Consider the following 21,229-nt stretch of genomic DNA (forward strand, 5'->3'; position numbering starts at 1 on the left):
CGAAACCCAAAGCCAGTGAGCTCCTAAAAGGCCTTGTGCTAGGTAGAGATGGGAATACACATATAAGGTTTACAGGATCCATTTCCCTGGGCGATGTGGGATGTTACAATCCACCCCTCTTAGGGGCTCGACGTCCTCGTTGGCACACATCTGGCTAGAGATTGGCTCTGATCCCAATTGTCACATCCCGACCCAGGCTCCCACCACATCCCGGGCTTGACTCCACCATAGCACGATATTGTCCGCTTTGGGCCCCGAACACGCCCTCATAGTTTTGTTTCTAGGAACTCACACAGGAACTTCCCAATGGGTCACCCATCCTGGGATTACTCTCGTGCGCTACTCGTTTAACTTCGGAGTTCCCATGGAAGCCGAAGCCAGTAAGCTCCCAAAAAGCCTCGTGCTAGGTAGGGATAGGAATATACATATAAGGATCACTCCCCTGGGCGATGTGGGATCTTACAATCCACCCCCCTTAGGGGCCCAACGTCCTCGTCGGCACACCACAGCCAAAGGTTAGCTCTGATACCAAATTGTCACATCCTGGCCCGGGCCCCCACCACATCCCGGCCTTGACTCCACCGTAGCATGATATTGTCCGCTTTGGGCCCCGACCACGTCCTCACAGTTTCGTTTCTAGGAACTCACACGGGAACTTCCCAATGGGTCACCCATCCTGGGATTACTCTCGCGCGAACTCGCTTAACTTCGGAGTTCTTACAAAACCCGAAGTCAATGAGCTCCCAAAAGGCCTCATGCTAGGTAGAGATGGGAATATACATATAAGGTTTACAGGATCCATTTCCTTGGACGATGTGGGATGTTACAGGATGGATCCCACCTTTTTAAACAAATAATTTTTTTTTAATATTTAATTAATTTTTTTAATCCAGTTGGTCAAGGGAGTGAACCCCACCTCAAGCCATGTCAGCATTTAACGGAATAATTGATAGACAAACTAACGAAGGTATGACATTGCAACAAATTTGTAAGATTAGGTATAACATTGAAATGTTTTAAAGATGAGGTATGAAACTGTGGTTGGCCCAATAGTTGAGGTAGTTTTATGTAATTTACCCTAGAATATGTAATGTAGTGTGTGGGCTATAGTATTAGAATACTTAAAGTATGTATTGTGCTAGCTTTGTAGCTAGTTTTGGATTTCAGCAAACTGTGAAACATCAGAATTGTTAAATTGTGCATATAGTTTTACTTTCCTTACATTTTTTTAGATTCTTTGGATTTATGAGCATCCTCTGATCTTAGGGTGGTACAAGAAAAATTGAAGAATGTATTGGAGGTGTGTTTAATTTTCACTTCGACTACTGCATTATTTATGGTATAGATTGGTGGTTACTATGCTCACACCTTAAGCTAAAATTATGCAAGGCTCTTCATTACAACTTATGTTTATTTTCTGATTTTCATTGTTTAGATTTCTTACCAATTGATGATTATATTCTGCTTGATATAAAACTAGCGTTATAAGATAGACATATCATAGGATTGTAACAAATACTTTTAAATTTTTTACATTGATTTTTTATTTTATTTTGTATATGTAGTTGAATATATGATTTGATTAGTATAAAACAATTCTTTCAATAAAAATTGACATTGAAAATATTATTAACACTAAAAACAAAAATATTGTATTTGTATCCTTTTAATCTTGTTGACGAAGTTGGATCATCGCAAATAACATATTATTGTTGGAAAAACAATATGCGCTCTTATAAATAACATTTTATTGTTGGAAAAACATTTTTCGACACAATGTTTTGGTCGTAAGAAAAGTATCGCACCAAAAAACCGATGTAGTTTAGAAAGTATATTTGACGGTCATACAAGTATTTGCGACGGTCAGACAAGGTTCTAAAATTTGGGTTCGACCTTTAAGCATCGGACATGGTCTTATTCTACAGAACAAAAAATCTTTTAGGGGAAATTGAGAATTCTCATGTCTATTTAAAGAATAACGCTAGAAAGACCATCTATTTAGACCATGTGCACATTGTTAGCTTGCTAACTCTCCTTCTTCTGTTCAACTCGCTCTATCTACCCTTAACAATGCTTCCTCACTGCAATTTCAAGTGACAACTTAATTAATTAATTAAGATTAGCAAGTGACAAGGAGGAGGATGAATTTTGTATGAGACTTTCCCATTCTTTTCTCAACTTTTAGAATTTTAACCACTCGAAGGGCTTCGAACGGTTCTCAAGGGCAGAGGGCGTTCAAGCATTGATTGAAGGATCTCGAGTGCTTAGTTGTCCAAATTTTTCGTTGAAACGCAAGAGTAATGCTAAATAAATATATGTGTCCCACTAGTTGAATTATCTTTGGACCTTGAATCTTTTGTTTTTTTTTTTTTTTTTTTTTTTAATAAAAAAAGGGGAAAGGGGGTCATTTTATTGACTCATTTCTTAAATCGCAAAGAAGAATAGCTACATTCGATTGAAAATCACGCAGAGGGGCTTCTAGCTCAATTGGTAAAAAAATTTACCCTCAAATCTAACCCAACTATCACCCTCGATTTAAAAATAAAAAATAAAAAAATGAAGGAAAAAAAACATTAGGAAGACATAAGTAATTCTGTGTTTGTCACTACAAACCTGTGTTGATGATCACCGTTAATATCGACAACCTCCCCATTATTTCTCTCATGATCATCACCACAACCCATCTGATCAAGGAACGGTTTCAAATCCTCACATCCATTGGCAATCCCATTCATCCCACCACCACATTGCTTGATATCCAAGGAAGACATAGAATCCTGCATGGCCCACATGCTCACATCTTCATGCAAATGTTGATGATGTGGATGTACATGTGGGCCCCCATTATTATTGTCACTGTTATTGTTGCTGTTAGCGTTGTTTTGAACAAACACATAAGGCAGTTGTTGTTGTTCGTGCGGTTGTTCTTGCTGCAGTGCAACTGCATGGTGAGGAGGATGAGGTTGTTGAATATAATGGAAATGCCCCATTGGGTTGCCGCACAAGCTCAAAGGATCCCCGTTAATCAATAGATCGCACGTGTTTTGATCTCCGATTTCCGGCATTTGAATCGGGTTTTGATGTTGTTGTTGATGAACTTGTGCCTGAGCTGTGCATATGGCTAGCTGGTGAAGAACAATGTCGAGCTCAGCCTTGTTGTATTCGATCAAGCGCTGCATCTCGTGAATGATTCTGTAACAACCGCCAACAGGATCATTGGCGCGAACGTCAGACTGGAAGATGATGGTGCGCATGGCCTCATCCTTATCGGGCTGGTCAAGGTGTTTGATGATTTTCGTGATGTTGCTGACGCCAAAGAGCTTGTGAGCGTTGAGGAACTGGCGCTGGCGGTCGTGGGGGAAGTAAGGGGCTAGAATGCAGTCGGGGGCGCACTTTCTGCGCTGGTATTTGCACGCAGCGCAAGCCTGCGTGTTGCCGTTGCCTTTTGTTGACGGTGTTGTGGTTGTCGTCAAAATGTGATGAGTGTGGTTATGGCTATGGCCACTACTACTCATGATAAATTTCTTTTCTTTTTCGGGGGGTTGATGCGTTGTTGGTGCTGTTGGAATGGGATGCGTTTCCGGCGGGGGTGGTGGAGGCTGTTTTTTTTCTTGATGAGGCTTTTTTTTCTGGGGGGTGGGGAGGGGGCTTCCCTTATTTTCTCAATGGAAGTGAGGAGGAAAGGGGGAATGAGGGATGGGGAGAGATAAGAGGGACAGAGAGGCAGATATCTTAACGGTTTCTGTTGGGGAATTTTTGGTTAATGAAATGTGATTAGTTTAGGGTGGTGTAAGATTAGGTGGTGTCTTAATTTGATTATTAGCCAAAAATAGAAAGAGGATGCTTTGTCTGTTTTTGGGTAAAACCAAATTAGCATTACACAATATGAAATAATCTTAATTTCCTTAAAAATATAATTAACAAGTTAAAAGGCGTTGAGGTATCTAAAATACTTTTAAATGTTACATCCGCGGTTACCCGTTGTGAGTGTATTGTATGCACGTTGCTGGACACAAGAACTTCTCCATGCGTGGTGCATGTTAGGTTCAAAGCTTAAGCCATCTCCAACGGAGAGGGTTACAGGTCCAAAAGCCAAAAACTGGCTTGATTTGCCCAAAAACTCATCTCAAATCAATGGCTAGGCCATCATTTTATGGAGCCCACCAAGCCATTATTTGGCCAAAGAGGTGATGTATAGCCAAATGTAGCCCCCCGCTTAGTCCTTTTTTTGGGACCCAGCTCCTCAATTGCATAATTGATTTAAATTCAACAGTTACATTTAAAAATATCCAACGATAATTTTATTAAATTAACTAATAAATTTATAGTATAAACTTAAAACTAATAAATTATTGAGAGACTATATTTAGTTCCTTCGGTTGGAAATGACATATGCCTATGGCTTGATAGTGTTCATTTAAAAATAATTTCTTATAGAACTATAATTCTAGACGGAACCATATTTAGCATTTTCGGTTGGAGATGACCTTAGAGAGGTGTGTATTGGACTCGACTCCAAGTCTTTGGTCCGATGATCAAAGTAGCCAACTCGAGGGACATTATAATCAGCTCTAGTTCGCCAGGCTCGGAAAAGTGTGAGGTTGCATAATGCAATTTTAGAGCCAGAGCCAGTACATGATGTGATACTGATAAGAGATTAGGGCAATTCGGGATTACTCTTCGTGATTCGAGTATTAATGAACCAAAAGGTACACAAAAACAGCGGCAGGAGACTCGATATCTTACGAAGGAACACAAGTGTAAAGTAAATCTCCAACTCATTCCATGAAATTGCTAGATGATACAAAGAGAATAAATGACTACGGTTCAGTAGCTACAAACAGATACAGAAATCGACTTCAATGTACAACTACAATAACTCGGAAAGTTTCTTCTCAACAACTAATTAACATGCAGTACACCAACTATCCAAAGCTTGTCGACCCTTCCTCTTGAATTTCAGCAGTTGTGCATATCTCAATTGCAAGAAGATCTGAATTCAGAATTCAAAATGACGGTGAGAAGCCGTTCCATAATTCTTGGGACATTGTAAGTAATATACACGCAATTTTTTGTTCTGATTTTCGGAGACAAGGTTTGATGTCAAAAACAAAAAAGTGCACACACAGTTTCTTAATAGATAATTCTGAAACAGCAAGGAGCCGAAGGCAAAGACATTTTTATTTTACGAGCTCTAATCTAAATAAAGGAAGGGAACGTCTTACGATTCACAAACAGCTAAGGTTCAGAGCTGAGGAGGTCTTCAACAGACCTTCTGTACTTTGTAATCAGGTCCCTGGAATTCAATTCAACAACGAGAACAAAAGCAACATGTCATAAAATTGAATCAAGAAACCAACATATTTACTTAGTATTAAATACAACCAATAGAGCACTAGAGTGTACACACTTCCTCTGATGCAACAATTGCTCACTTTCTTCCAACTTCTGCTTCTGTCGCTCAACCGTCTACAACCAAAAGCCACACAAATCTTCAACATTCCACTCCAATACTAAGAAAATGCTATATTGTAATACATTGTGGCATGTTCTGCTACCAAACTATTACTCCAAATCATCGACCATATTTAAATTTGCGAACCAAATGGAATGAAAACATAACATGCCGGAGACCTTAATCAAGACCACACTCCACATAAAGTCTCACATTAAACAATGTCATCCGATGCATCCCCCATTGATTATCCTGCAACAAACAATCAAAATAACTCAATTACCAAAGCCTTGGTGCTGATCGATCCGGATATGGAGTTGAGCAGCTGCTGGCACTTCTCAAAGTGGTTGTTCAAATCGCTAACCTATCAGAATTCAGAACCCATTACACAATTCATAAATTGAACCCTAAATTCATCACAAACCTTCAAAATAACAACTTTAACAAAAAAACATTCGAAAACCCCCAATTACAAAATAATACCAATGCATCAGACTGCTGATCCCTAGTTCCATTCTCGATCGTGTCCGCTAATTTCTCCACCAACTGCATTATACCAAAGCAAACCCAACAAAATTAAGCATAAATTCAAACCAATATGCATTTGTGATTGTATATATATACACACACACAGAGATGTATATAAATGTGTAGAAGTTAGGGTTTTTGAGTTTGGGTACATGGAAGAGATGGAAATGTGAGGCGAGCGACTGGTGATGCTGCTGCTGTTGATGTTGCTGTTGTTGCTGCTGCTGCTGCTGCTGTTGCTGAAGAAGAAGACGCTGCTGCTGCTGCTGATGGTGGAGGTACATATGATCCTGGCTCGAGGGCGTGGAGGGGTTACTGTGGGTCAGCACGCTTGGAATCATATTCCAGCTTCCTCCTCCTCCGCTGCCGCCGGAATACGAATGCTCCATCTTCTCTCCGCCGTACAGATTCACAGATTCCCCGAAGTGGAAAACTGACTGCAGATATTGAATTGAACAACCGGCCAGAGCTCGGTATCATACGACATGTCGTACGGGTTATTTTTTAATTAATTGGGCCTTTAACCCAAATTGGAGCCCCGGTGTTGAACTACGTCGTTTTAGAGGAGAGGGGACTGAGGCCATTGCCTTTGTGAAGAATTGCAGACCCCAATTCCAGCTTCCTAGGGCGAAGGGAGTTATTCAAAGGCGGGGCAGCGTTTGGATCTCTCGCTCTCCCCAAATTTTGGTTGCAGACGATAAAAAGCTTTCGATTTTGTGCAGGAACCAAGTTCCTTTTCTTTGGGAGGTTCGTTTTCTAATTCCAATGTATGCGTGTATGCATGTATGCTGTATGCTGTATGCATGTATTTATGCATGTATGCTGTATGCTGTATGCTGTATGCATGTATTTATGCATGTATGCTGTATGCTGTATGCATGTATTTATGCTGTATGCATGTATTTATGCATGTATGCTGTATGCTGTATGCTGTATGCATGTATTTATGCATGTATGCTGTATGCTGTATGCATGTATTTATGCATGTATGAATGAATGTTTGTGGTGCTGGTTTTGGGAGATTTGGTGATCAAATTATATGATATTAGTGAAATTATCATCTGGGTATTTGTGATTTGATTGCCTTATGCAAAAGAAACCTACTTTTTGAGGTTAGAAATCTGATTGAAAGATGGGTAATTCGTTTGATTTGTCCATGATTGTTGGTTGATTGTTTAATTAATGTGATGTTTTGAATTGAGATACATGTTAATGAATGTTAAGCTGGCAACTTGAAAAGTTGTATGTTGATGGTATTAGAACGTGAGAATATTTTCTGCAACTGCAATTTGGTTATCGGTTCAAGGACGCGGGGTGCCCCTGATTTTTCAGGGTAAGAAGGGGTAGAGAAAATGGCTCGAGCCAATGTTTAAGTACTAAGTGCCACGGCACGGAAGTAACCCATGTCATACTCTTGGGAAAAGCTCAATATAGCTGTTTTCAAATTAAAACTAGCTAAAAAATTGTTGAATGAATTGCCTCCATTTAAAAACAAAGTTTTATCAGGCAGCATCAGGTGTGGTGTTACGTAATCTCTGATAGCTGCCAATGGTCCAGCACTATTATACATTGTTGATGTGAAATATTCTAACACTCAAATTAAAACCCTATGATTGTAGTATGTATAAGTAGGGATTGTTCTAAACCGAGGATTAGAAGGGATGCTAATCTACTCTAAACTGACTTAAAAACACAAAACTAAACTTAAAAACACTTAACCAAACTTATATGACTCAAAAGAAACTAAAAGACTCAAAACAGCACAAAACAATCAAATAGACTCAAACTAGACTCTAAAGGATGATTTGGACGAAAATTACTTTTAACTTGACTCAAAACACTTAAAAACATAAATTTGGACAGATTCTAACTAAAAGACACAACCAAGTAAAGGGGGATTGGGTTTTGGGCGAAAATAAGGCAAACAGATTGCAAAGCCTCTAAACAACTTGGATGAAATTAGGTGAAATATGGGTGAATGGCTAGCTAGAGGGTTCATCTCCACACATGACACATATGCATACAAATCGATTTCCAATTATTATTCCTTTAAACCATGAATGACAATGCCCCAAGTTAATTGCATCGCACAACCAACCATCAGATTTTCCTTATTTCATTGAATTGAATGAATACGCATTACAACCAAATTATCTTTCTCAAGTTCCCTATATGAAATGCATGATAGAGATACATATCAAAAGTCATTAAGTTCTATGAAAATCATAAGCATTAACAAGGCATTCATCACTATGAAATGCATGAGACTTCTACCAAGGATTCACTTAACACAATCATGACTAGTGACTTCCACTACTTGTGAATATAAGTGAATAGCTATTATGTGAAACTCCCTTTTATTCTAGCATCAAATTCATGCATGCAAACTAAGTAGGCCTCCTTAATCAACATAGAAGAATAAGTTATCAATCAAACAGATAAATAAATCGCATTCATGATTTATGAAACAATAATTGGATGAAATCAATTCATATCATATATATGTTCATGGCTTTAAATTCACCTCTAACTAAAACGAATTTAGTTCCTCATGTTCGCAAAACAAAGATAATTAAATTTAAACATTGAAAACAAAGAATAGAATACACCTAGAAACGCTCCAACAATCCAACGTTTTGAATGGCAAGCACGGCACCAGGTGTGATGGATGGTGTGGTGTAAAATTGTGGTAGAGGGTGGTGGTTTATGAGTGTTGTGGCATCATGTATTTATAGGGTGAAGGGAAGGCACAAATTTGGGCTGAAAATGAGAGGAATTGGGACTCCAAATCACCAAAGAACAAGGACACTTTCAATCAGATTCCAAGGAGGACAAGGAATGGTCATTGTGGCAAATTCTAGAACTTCTAGAAGGGTTACATGTAGCATAAACTTAGGGCACAAAAATAGAGCTTCTAGAACATGATATTTAGGTGTTTTAATGTGAAAAGGAGTCCTCTTTGAAGCTGGAATTAAGGTAGGAAAAGATTAGGATAGGATAAGATAAGATAAGGTTGGATAAGGTTTGGATAAGATAAGGAAATTTGGATAATATTCCTTCTTTGTAGTTGATTGCTTATCTTCCAAGTCTTCAATTTAATTCTTCCAGATGTTAATCACATTCCTAGCCTCTCTTGATCTTCAAATTCATCCATCCATCTTGCTCCATGCATGTGCAATCCATTCCAAACCCAAAACTGCTCTAAAATGCTCCAAATTGTACTTTCTTGCCAACTTCGTCAATTGAACCTGAAAACACACGAAAATAGCTTAAAACACTCTAACAAGTAGAAATTAGCTATGTAAATGCAATAAAACAAGCTAACTAAGTCGCATAAATATGCTCCTATCAATTGTAATGCTTGATCATCTTCATTTATAATTTCCTGGTGTGAAATGCACAATTTTCAGGTTTACGAGAGATGGTTTTTGGCCCAATAAAAAGACTCTAATATCGATGGAAAATGCAGGTAACGGCATAAGATAGATATGGCAGTAAAACCAACAGTTGCCTTGAGAGCCACGTTAGTGGGAGGGATAGCGGTATTTGCCAAAGTAGCCGGTGCAGCGAAGGCTGCAGGTGGTGCCAAGGTCGGTGCAGCGGCAGCTGCCATGACAGCAGCAGCCACTGCAGCTGTAGGAACAAGACAAGACGACACGAACAAGTAAGCCGAATGAGTTTTTCTTTAGATGCAATCTGTAATTTCTGTAGCATTAGTGTTGACTGTCCCGGTGTGTCCCGGGAGCAAATTTGCTACATTTGAGTTGTTACGTTTGAATGCGAGTTGATGTTGAAACACTTGAAATAAATGACATGATTTTTTATTTAATCCCTAGTTTTTCCGCATACACTCTGTTAACTATCATCAATGAAACATGGTGGAAGATTTTTCTTCAGGACCAGCATTTCGAAAAGGAGACAAACAGTTGAAGTCCGGTTATGTTTTCAGACACGATCATCTCATATTTACGAAGTGGCACTAAAGCTGATGCACACAAACTCCGGGTTTGGGGATTCTAGCTCCGATATGACCTGTGCAATTGTAAAACATAAACAAGTGGATGTTCAAGCTAAAACTAGCACTCAAAACGAATGTAAGAAACGAATGCTTTTCCATTGCAACCGCTGAAAACAAAAGAATATAACTCAGTTCAAATTAACTTTTGGCATCTCATACTGATGAAATTGAGGTTCCACCATAAAACCAATTGGCAATATGGGGAGTAGCCCAAGACCATATAAGCACATAGCAAACCTTGTCCCTCACCGATGTGGGACAACTCTCAACACGCCCCCGCACGTGTGGCGGATTTTCAAGCCTACACGTGGACAACAACTGGGTGACGTGGAGCGCGTGTGGCCGTTTGGCTTCACACGAGGACAACCCGCTCTGATACCATGATGAAATTGAGGTTCCACCATAAAACCAATTGGCAATATGGGGAGTAGCCCAAGACCATATAAGCACATAGCAAACCTTGTCCCTCACCGATGTGGGACAACTCTCAACACATACCACAACATTCTTCCCATGCCCAAGGACAGGAGTGGGAAGATACAGGTTGCATTACGGTCCCTTTTAACTGCAAAATGCAACATATTTTAAATCTCGAGTAAAAGAATTCATCTTCTGTTACCAAGAACACAGGAGCAGCCAAAATCTTCCCATGTTGAAATTGTCAGTAGTCACAATTCCTTTACCCAGCCACTCAATGATATGAATGTATCTTTGATTTCGTCTTCTTTGCCGACAGAGAATTCTCCAGCAAAGAATGCTGATTAGAATTGAGTGGCTGAAAAGGAAAGCCAAAGTTGCTAATCATAGTTTCTCTTGATTAGAATTGTGGTTTTGCAACCAGACCTACAGGTCACTGCTCAGGTTTTAGACGTTCAAACTACCACTAAAAATATATCATATACAATGAACAAGAATGACAGACTGCGATTCAAATCCATATATTTGTAATCAAAAGTACGTAGGACAACATTCAATCATTGTAGATTGAATGACATTGGCAAATAAATGTAATGCCTGCATAAACCTCATCAAGAAATGGAGAGAACAGTTGCTCATTACAACTGAGTACTGACTTCACCTTCCTGTCAAAGATATATAGTCCATAATTTAGACGGCCCATGTTTTCAACCTATAACAACAGAACATATCAAATTAGGGGAGAGGGGGGGGTGGGTTTGGGTGAATGTAATGAGGCAAATTCGACGTTAAGAAATGAAAGTAAGGATGAACAGAAAAACAAATAGACGACATTCAAGTGCCAATTGGTTTTATGGTGAAATCCCAATTTCATCAAGCTTTCCAATATATATACGAGTGGCTTGGAATCTGAACAAATGAGAGGCAATACATTTTGTGTTCCCCTGGAAAAGGAGAAGATAAATTTCTAAGAGTAATGAACAGGAAGTTACTTCATAGAGTAAGGGAAGGTTACACCTTTGGTATGGATACAGTGCTTCCACCATCATTGTCTTTTGCAGCATACTCTGTTGCGTATAACATAAATCCGAACATCTGAAAATCAGAAGCATTCATCTCAGCGTAATAATTATATCGCTTGATCACCATGAGCAATAAGTTGTATCCCATGGTGAAAAGGCATACTCAAACCAAATGACATGTCTAAAAGGTGCAATTCTCTATATATATATATATATATATTGGTAACAATAATAGAAGAAAAATCATTCAGAAATTTGTTGTATACACAATTTCCTTGCTCTCTCTTCTCTCTCCATCACATTCATATAATTTCTTTCTAGTTATTTCTAAGGGAATATAATTCGATTTTGCTAATCGAATATTCCATACTTTGTTGTATGCTATAGAAGTGATTTGCCAAGAACCCTTTAGCAAACTCATTCGAGTGGGGGCAAATAACACTTTAAGGGAACGATTCAAGTCGTACTTCAAAGTCATCATTCGGATTATTCTCCATAATTCTACATTTACTATATCAATTTTAAAGTGTTATTTTCATCATGGAGAACAAGTCTGATAACATGGCTTTGAAGATTATCAATCAAGATGTCTATAAGCTAGACAAATTTGATGGATCAAACTTCACTCGATGGAAGGATAAGTGATGTGATATAAAATAGCACACAAACTTAATCCCTCTTTTTGATAGTTGTAGTATATGAAAGTAGGGATCGTTTTAGGCCGGGGATCAGAAGGGCTGCTAATCTACACAAATTGAACTCTAAATCACTAAACTAGACTCGAAAACAGAAAACTAAACTTAAACTACTCAAAATAAGGTAAACTGATTCAAAACACACAAACTAAGTTAAATTGACTCGAAACAGGAACTAAAGGGAAGTTTGGATGAATATTAAACTAAAAAGACTCAGAATACTAAATGGGGGGGGGGGGGGGGTTGTTTTGACAAATTTAAGATTTAAACGAACAAACTTGTAGAGACAAACTAAAGGTACGAAATTGGGTGAATTAAGGGGGTGAAAGGCTAGTTAGAGGGTCCTTCTCCACACATGACACATATGCATACAAATCGATTTCCAGTTATTATTCCTATAAACCATGAATGAGAATGCCCCAAGTTAACCATGAACTGCACAAATTAACCATCAGATTTTCCTAAATTCATTGACTTGGACTCACTAGACAACCAAATTATTCTTATCAAGTTCCCTACATGAACTGCATAATAGAGATACATATCAAAGATCATTAAGTTCTATGAAAATCATAAGCATTGACATGGCATTTGTAACCATGAACTGCATGATACTCGTGCCAGGAATTTACTTAACGCGATCGTGACTAGCAACCTCCACTACTTGTAAATATAAGTTCATAACTATTAGGCGAAACTCCCTTATATTTTAGCATCAAATACATGCAATCAAACTAAGTGGGCTCCCTTAATCAACACAAAAGAATAAGTTATCAATCAAACAGTTAAGTAAATTGCATTCACGATTTACGAAACAATAACTAGATATAATCAATTCATATCACATATATGTTCATGGCTTTGAATTCACCTCTAGCTAAAACGAAATTAGTTCCTCATGTCTATCATAACTAAAACCAAATTAAAACAAACATTGAACTAAAACTAAGGATAGAATACACCTAGAAACGCTCCAACAATCCAATTGCAGGCTGCGGCACTCCCTTTGGATGGCAGATTGTGACACAAAGTTTTTCTTCCTTGCACGGCACAAGCTTTAAAATTCTCTAAAAACTCTTTGAAAATCTCTCCCTCCCTGTCCCAATGCTGCGGCACAATGTATGCATATATATAGGGCAGGCACGGCTCCAAATTCTGGAAGGAAAGGGGTAAACTCGGCAGACTTATAGAAGGAAAAGGGTTAATTGTTTGCATGATTTTAGGACTCCTTAAATCGGATGAGAAGTGGTTTAATGTGATAAGGAATCTCCCTTGCAGCTGGAGATAAGGTAAGATAGGATTAGGATAAGATAAGATAAGATAAGGTTAGTTTGGGTAAGGTTTGGATAAGATAGGATTGTATAAGGTCTCCTTGTTTTCAGCTGATTCCAAGCCTTAATTAATTCTTCTTGATTCCTTGCACATTCCTAGCATCTTTTAAGCACAAAAAACGTCCATTCCTTGTGCTCCATACGCAAGTTATCCATTCCAGCCCAAAATTGCCCCAAATTGCTCCAAAATGCCATTTCTTGCCAACTTTGCCATTTGGACCTACAAACACACGAAAATGGCTTAAACCACTCTAATAAATAGAAACTAACTTACTAAATGCAAAGAAACAAGCTAACAAAGTCACATAATTATGCTCTTATCAATAAGATGTGTTTCATGCTTACTATTCTAAATGTCATTTATGTGTTGGACCCAAAATTGGAGCTTATTCATGAACCAAGTGATGAAGACTCGGACAAAATAGTTGCCGATCGAAAGAAATGTGAAGAAGATGAATTGGTATGTCAAGGACACATCTTGGGGACGTTATCTAATCGCTTATATGACATGTACGCACACATTCAATCTCCAAAGGAAATATAGGAAGCACTCGAACACAAGTACACAACGGAGAAAAGAGGTACCGATAAATTTTTAATGTTCAAATATTATGAGTTCACTATGTTTGATAACAAACCCATCTTAGACCAAGTTCATGAATTATTGGTCTTGGTCTCAAAGCTTCGTGAACTTAAAATAATTATTCCGAATCCTATGATAGTTGGGGCTATTATGGCAAAATTACCCCAAACATGGAATAACTATAGAAAGAAAACTTCTACACATGGTGGAAGATATTAGTTTGGAGGATTTGATTGAAGAGGAAACTCGAAATCGTGATAAGAATTTTGCAAATCAAGATTCCTCTAACGTTCATGTTGTCAAAGGAAACAAATATAAAAGAACTTCAAAGTCAAAATTGACAAAGGGAAGTTTAAGAAGACTAATTCCAACAACAATCAAAAGAATGCAAATGGTGGCTGCTACCATTGTGGAAAGAAAGGTTATTACATTTTGTTTGGGCCCAAAATAATATTATTGGGCTGAGTGTTGGTTTATGTTCGGTCCAAAGTTGTTTCAAATATACTATGGGCTACCTGGTGGTCCCGAGCCATTCAACAAGGATGGTCGAGTCCTATCGCAAGAATGAGTAGTTCGGATGAGCAAAGGGGTCGAAGAAGTCCTAGTGTAATTTGGATTCTCGACCAACAATGAATATGGCCTCAAAAAGGGGGTGAGTTCAAAGTCTTAATAGAAGTGGGATTGGCCGAGATAAAATGGATTGGGGTAAGGAGTCCTAGTTCGAGTATGGTTAGGATTGGGTTTTGCTGCTATAAATAGAGAAAGGAGGGTGCAACTCAGGGACCTTCAATTCGACACACAATTGCCCTCCCAAAACCTCTCAAACATCTTGAGATTTTTTACTTTCTTTTTCCCGTCGACACATCTTCAGTTTGGATAAACAGCACTGTGAAGGCAACCGGCGAACACCTTCAGTTTGGATAAACAACACTATTGCCGTAAAATCAACCGATCGAGGAGCACCTTCAGTTTGGATAAACAGCACTGCGTCGAGGCCGACTGGTTACCTATCCAAGTCTCGATCGAGAAGGGTTTCCGAATCCTTATTAGCAGAGGTCATCTTATTAACCTTCTCGGCGAAGTAAGGTGTTACGAGTTATGACATTTGGCGCATTGAACGCCGAGTGATTTTATGATTGGATACTCACAAATGAGTTTCAGAGTTTGGCATTCTGACGGCCGAACCACATTCACCATCAAGACATACATCACCTTTTAATACTTGTGTCCGTATAGTCTGGTGTCAATTCGACGTGCTTATACTCTCACGAATATAATCACTGTGACCGAATCCGGCGCCAACGATTTGTGAACTTTGCAGAACTAGTAGCCTTGTCTTCAGGCTTGAGAATCCAAATGCCGAGATTTGTTCCTTCCTCGGCCGCAGTCGCAAGATAAAGAAGTCAGTAACGCGCTCAATGCAACATCAACAAATTTTACTCCTCGGCCGAGCTCAGCCGACGAGTTGGCAAGCCCATCATTTAACCGAATGACGTAGTTAGCTTATTAGTTACTCGGCCTGCGCACCACGTAGGCTTTGTAATTTTTAGGGTCAACATTTTGGCACGCCCAGTGGGACCTTGTGCTAGACCTTCGGAGTTCATGACCATTGAGACACGGTCCGTAAAGAAGAAAACAATCATGGGAAAGTCAACAACTGACTTACTAGTGCAATGCCCTGGCCAAGATTTGTCTCAAGCACAAAATCCCCTCATTGTTGCGCCACCAAAGGCTACAAGTGCGACACGCCGAGAGAAGGAAATTTGTCTCAGCGGACAACTTCGCAACCCAGAAATTCCCAACCAAATAGCAGGCATTTTCGTCGAAGGAATAGTGGAAGATTGCAATAAAGATGGTGGGGAAGGTTCTGATCTGCCAACTAGGTCGTTTCTTCGAAAACGACTTGATGAACAATCTCGACGGGTCGAGCAGTCGATTAGCCAGAAAATAAATGATTTATTTAACGCAATATGAAGCAATAATGATACATAGACCATGATGCTTGAACTATTGGTCATTAAAGCCTTCGAAGATGGCCACGTCGACCAACCTCGACAGCTTCCCTTTAAGAATGTTCCATTACAAGCCGAGAAAGGATTCGCTCGGCTACAACCAATTAACTTAGAAAAAAGAGGTGGATCAAGCAGTAGATCTGATGGATCTGACAGGCAACATCCGTCAATATGACCGAGGTCCAAAAAATGATCGACTCGGCCTTAAAAAAAAGGCCGAAGTTCCCAAAATTCATCGATCTATACTCGGCTTATGTGGAAAAGTTCGAATACCCTAAAGGCTTCAAGATCCCCAACTTCAGTCTTTTCGCTGGAGAATCATCCTTATCTTCGTTAGAATATGTAGCTCGGTTCACGGCCCAATGTGGAGACATCAATAGCGACTTCCATAAACTGCGGTTGTTCAACTTTTCATTGACAGGTTCAGCTTTTGCTTGGTACATTAATCTCCCACCAAACTCCATCCAGAGTTGGGAAGAATTGGTTGAGAAATTCCATGAACAATTTTATCGACCAAGGATGGAAATGTCCGTTTCATCGTTGGCTAGGATGGCTCAAGCTTCAGATGAATCGCCAATGGAATACTTAACAAGGTTCAAGTCAGCCAGGAATTAGTGCCGAGTACTTCTCCCTGAAGTTGAATTCGTTAGAATTGCCTTAAACGACTTGGACGTGGAATACAAAAAGAAATTCCTGGGGGCAAATATTTGAGATATGTACGAACTTGCTCAGCACGTTGAGCAGTATGATTATTTACTCCAAGAGGAAAAAATATCAAAGTCCCTATCCAGGGGAACAATATACAAGAATCCCACAGTCAGCTACGCATTGACCGAAAGCGAGGACCCCCAATATGCTAGTGTGGATGCGGCTGAAATAATGATAGATAAACCATACGTTTGCAAGGCATTAGCTCAAATCAGTCTCAAAGATGCCAAGACCCGCTCAACCTCAGAAGAGATGATTAAAGCATCAAAAGTTTACACTTTCGATATCACCAAGGCTGATGCAATTTTCGACCAGTTGTTGGTAGCAAAGTTCATTTAACTTCTGCCAGGACACAACATCTCTAAGGCTGACGAGTTGAAAGGAAAAACATATTGCAAGTACCATAATTCAAACAAGCATGCTACCAATAATTACGTTGTGTTCCGTGTTGCGATTCAAAGTTGGATCGAGAAGGGTAAGTTAAAATTCCCTGAGAAACAGATAGTGGTTGACGTCAATCTCTTCCCCTCGATGACAATTGGTATGGTGGATGCTCATCTCCCTAAAAGCAAAGGAAAAGGGAAAGCCGAATTCGTCCCGGTACAACATGTCCGTAAATAGGGTGGTCAGCCAAGACTTAAGATTGATTTATTTTCAAATGCACCACCCACAGAGTTTTCAGGGCCGGCCATCGTTGAACCCATGTCAGGTTCTAATTTCGAAGAAACTGATGAATCAATGGTTTTGTGCAACCACTGTAAAACACGAATTGAACCTAAAAAGAGAGCATCTCTAGCACCAACTTCATGTCTGCCATCCACGGTCGCAGCAAAACCACCAAAGGAACTCGGTGTCGGCCAGCGACGGTAAGTATTTAAGAGACTCGGCCCACAGGTACAAGCAAAATACCCAGCCCTAGTCAGACGACGTCTTGACTTTGACGCGCCATTCTATAATGAGGATTATTACTCGCGCAACTCAGGTAGCTCGAGTTCATCAGTAAGTCGAAAAACCTTCAAGCCACCTAAGCCACGTGACCAACGTTGGTACAGTTACAATTCTCCAACTGGCCTGTATACGGCATTATCTAAGTCTCAAAAACATCATCGCCAACAGATAGATTGCATGGCTCAATGACAAGAAGCACAGGCTAATTCGACTACTTGGTGGCAGCCAAAAGAGGCAGTAGAAAGCGGCAACGATCGGCCTACCCCGACCATTATGGTCGATTTACTTCAAGAGAAGAAGGTAGCTGATCGCAACTTTGAAACCACTATTGAAGAGTCTGAGAAACGCATCAAGCTCCTTCTTTGGCCTGGAGAGATGAAAGCTCGTTTCGAGCATTTTAGACAAGAAGCTGAAAGTAAACTTCCCCCATTACCACCGCAAGAACCGTTAGTAAAAGTACGGCACAATCTGCACCCTCTATTCCTCGGTGAATCCTTAGAGTACATGCGAGAATTTCATAAGAACTATTTCGCCAATGACTTGTACGGACTGCCCAAGGTATGTCAGGAAGCCCTCGACCTAGCACTAAATTGCCTTGATGCTGAGCAAATTATCCAGAAAACTACCGATCCGGCAATGAAAGCTAGGTTCCAACATATACTTGAGGCTCGAGTCCTCGACTTTGAGGTTGACCCATACATAAATATAGACACCGTCGAGTTACCTTTTTCACTCAAAGACCTTCAGCATCTGTGATATCATTTCAAAGTTTTCTCGGTTCAGTCTCTTTTCGACCTTACGACTGATGAGGAAAATCGTGTGGCGCGTTTAGATGCATACCTGGACACAAGGAACGCTCGAATCGCCTACGAAGAACTAGCCCGTAAAGCACTACAAGAACGAAATCAATCTTCAGTAATAAACACACTCGAGGAAGATGACCAGAATAGAATAAATTTAGTCCACTCGCCATAGGAGCAGGTACATACTGAGGCGCTAAATAATCCAATTGAAGACATTCCGACGACTGATACTACATTTACTTATCTGGAAGTCGACGACCAAGACCCGATGGGTCATTTGATCCTTGAGCATATGAAGATCAGTATGGTCCATGTCCGACCGACTGAATTTCAACTTAGAACTCATTAGTCAAATTTTTTGGATGAGGATGTGGTTGCCGAAGATAGGGAAATCAGTAAAGGCGACAAACTTAAGGCAGCCCTGGTCGAATTGTTTCCCTACTCTCATTCTGTTAATCTTTAACATCTAAAGTCGTTATACATTACGGCTCATATTGAAGGATATCCCATTTCCAAGGTGTTTATTGACTGTGGAGCCACAGTCAACATCATGCTGATCTCCATAATGAAAGCATTACGTCACTCCAATGACGAGCTTATACCGTCAGGGATTACGATGAGCAGCTTCATCCGCGACAAGTCTCAAACCAAAGGAGTACTCCCGTTAGAAGTTAGCGTCGCAGGTCGCTACTGCATTCTTTATAATTGACTCAAATACCGACTATAATGCATTGCTCGACCGCGATTGGATCCATTAAACAAGTTGCATTCCTTCATCGCTGTACCAGGTTCTCATCTTTTGGGACAGTAAATCAGTCGTAGTCCATTCAGCCGATAATCAGTCGTTTGAAACCAACATGATTTAGGCTCGCTATTATGACGATCACGTCAGCTACATCACCTTACAGGGTTTTAACAAGGACGGACGGTCGACTCGAATTTCAGTTCAGACCATTGAGGTAGGCGTCGAGACTATACAACAGGATTCGGCGAGACTCGGATTGGCTGATCTAATTACGAACGCTGATGACTGACACCGCCAAACAAGAAAGGTGTCGGGCCTCGGTTTCATCCACCATGGAACATCTGCTGGCTCATTGGTATGCCATTTGCCAAACAACCACACTCGGGCATAAACTTAATAGAATTTTTGGTCGAAGCGAATAACGGCCCCATTTTATCATTTGACAAAGTTCAGGCCACACCAGTGGAACTCAAGGACAATCGGCCCCAAGTCAAGGACTTATTGGAAGAAATAAATGTTGGCACAGCCGATGAGCCTCAACCATTGATTATCAGTGCGTTGTTGCTGCCCCCCCCAATGAAGGTCGAGCTTTGTAAATTACTTTATGAAATTAAAGATTGTTTCGCGTGGAATTATAATGAGATGCCAGGCTTTGACCGAAACCTCGTCGAACATGAGTTACGCATCAAAGAAGGGTGTAAGCCTTTCCGACAACCCCACGTTGATTCTCAACAGAAGTACAGCTCGACATAAAGGACAAATTAGTTTGGTTTTTGAAAGCTGGGTTTATTCGGACTGCTCGGTACGTCGAATAGTTGGCCAATATTGTCCCAGTGTTAAAGAAAAATGGAGACCTACGCATCTGCATCAATTTTCGTAATTTAAATTTGGCGACTGCCAAGGATGAATACACAATGCTAATCTCGAATTTACTAATTGATGTCGCAGCTAATCATGAAATATTATCCTTCATGGACGGCCATGCCGGTTACAACCAGATCTTTATCGCTGAAGCTAACGTTCACAAGACCGCCCTCTTTTACCCGGGGGAACTTGGTACCTACGAATGGGTTGTCATGCCATTCGGCCTCAACAACACCGGCGCCACATACCAGCGAGTGATGAATAGGATACTCCATGATTTGATCGGTACGGTTATAGAAATTTATATCGACGATGTGGTTGTGAAATCGAAAAGCCACCGAACGCACCTGGATGATCTTTGGTAAGTATTCCTTCGTATGCGTCAACATAATCTCAAAATGAACTCGGCCAAATGTACTTTCGGTGTATCGGCCGGTAATTTTTTGGGCTTTCTGGTGCACCATTATGGCATCGAGGTCGACAAAAATAAAGCTAGTGCAATCATTAGCGCTCCACCCTCAACGACCAAGAAGCAACTCCAATCATTGCTTGGGAAGATAAATTTTCTCTGCCGTTTCATAGCTAATTCGGCAGGCAAAATGAAAGCATTCTCTACACTTCTAAAACTTAAGGACTCCGACAAGTTTAAGTGGCCCGAAGAACATCAAATGGCTTTCATGCAAATCAAGGTATCCCTTACCACGCCACCAGTACTAGTACCGCCTCGTCGCGATAAGCCTGTCAACTGTATATTTCGGCAGTCAACGAGTCCATCGGTTGCCTCCTCGTGCAAGATAACGATGTTGGGTGTGAACGAGTTATCTTTTATCTCAGCCGAAATCTGAATTCGCGAGAGATCAATTATTCACCCGTTGAGAAACTTTGCTTAGCTTTGTTTTTTACAGCATCAAAACTTCGGCACTACTTGTTCCCATTAGTTACACAAGTCATTGCCCAAACAGATGTTATTCATTACATGCTTACTCGGCCTATCGTCAAAAGCCGAATTGGGAAACGTACCCAAAAAGGCCGTCAAAGGACAAGCCCTTGTCGATTTTTTGGCCCAACACCCCTATCCTTATGGCTTTAGGGGTAGCAAA

General features: G+C 40.2%; 2 protein-coding genes across 2 annotated transcripts; both read right to left on the bottom strand.

The window, feature by feature from the left end:
• Nucleotides 1–2,399: 2,399 nt before the first annotated feature.
• LOC137749287 (LOB domain-containing protein 22-like) lies at nucleotides 2,400–3,515 on the bottom strand. The gene has a single exon (XM_068489386.1). It carries the CDS (start codon nucleotides 3,513–3,515, stop codon nucleotides 2,574–2,576), a length of 942 nt encoding a protein of 313 aa, XP_068345487.1. The 3' UTR covers nucleotides 2,400–2,573.
• Nucleotides 3,516–4,770: 1,255 nt separating this feature from the next.
• Nucleotides 4,771–6,441, bottom strand: LOC137749190 (mediator of RNA polymerase II transcription subunit 9-like). Its single transcript, XM_068489306.1, has 6 exons — nucleotides 6,136–6,441; nucleotides 5,939–6,001; nucleotides 5,739–5,819; nucleotides 5,411–5,469; nucleotides 5,226–5,296; nucleotides 4,771–4,993 (listed from the first exon to the last, which is right to left on the bottom strand). The coding sequence occupies exons 1-5, from the start codon at nucleotides 6,370–6,372 to the stop codon at nucleotides 5,239–5,241; spliced, it is 498 nt and encodes a 165-aa protein (XP_068345407.1). The 5' UTR covers nucleotides 6,373–6,441; the 3' UTR covers nucleotides 4,771–4,993; nucleotides 5,226–5,238.
• Between the last annotated feature and the right edge of the window lie 14,788 nt (nucleotides 6,442–21,229).

The sequence above is a fragment of the Pyrus communis genome, chromosome 11, assembly GCF_963583255.1.
Source record: "Pyrus communis chromosome 11, drPyrComm1.1, whole genome shotgun sequence".
NCBI lineage: Eukaryota > Viridiplantae > Streptophyta > Magnoliopsida > Rosales > Rosaceae > Pyrus > Pyrus communis.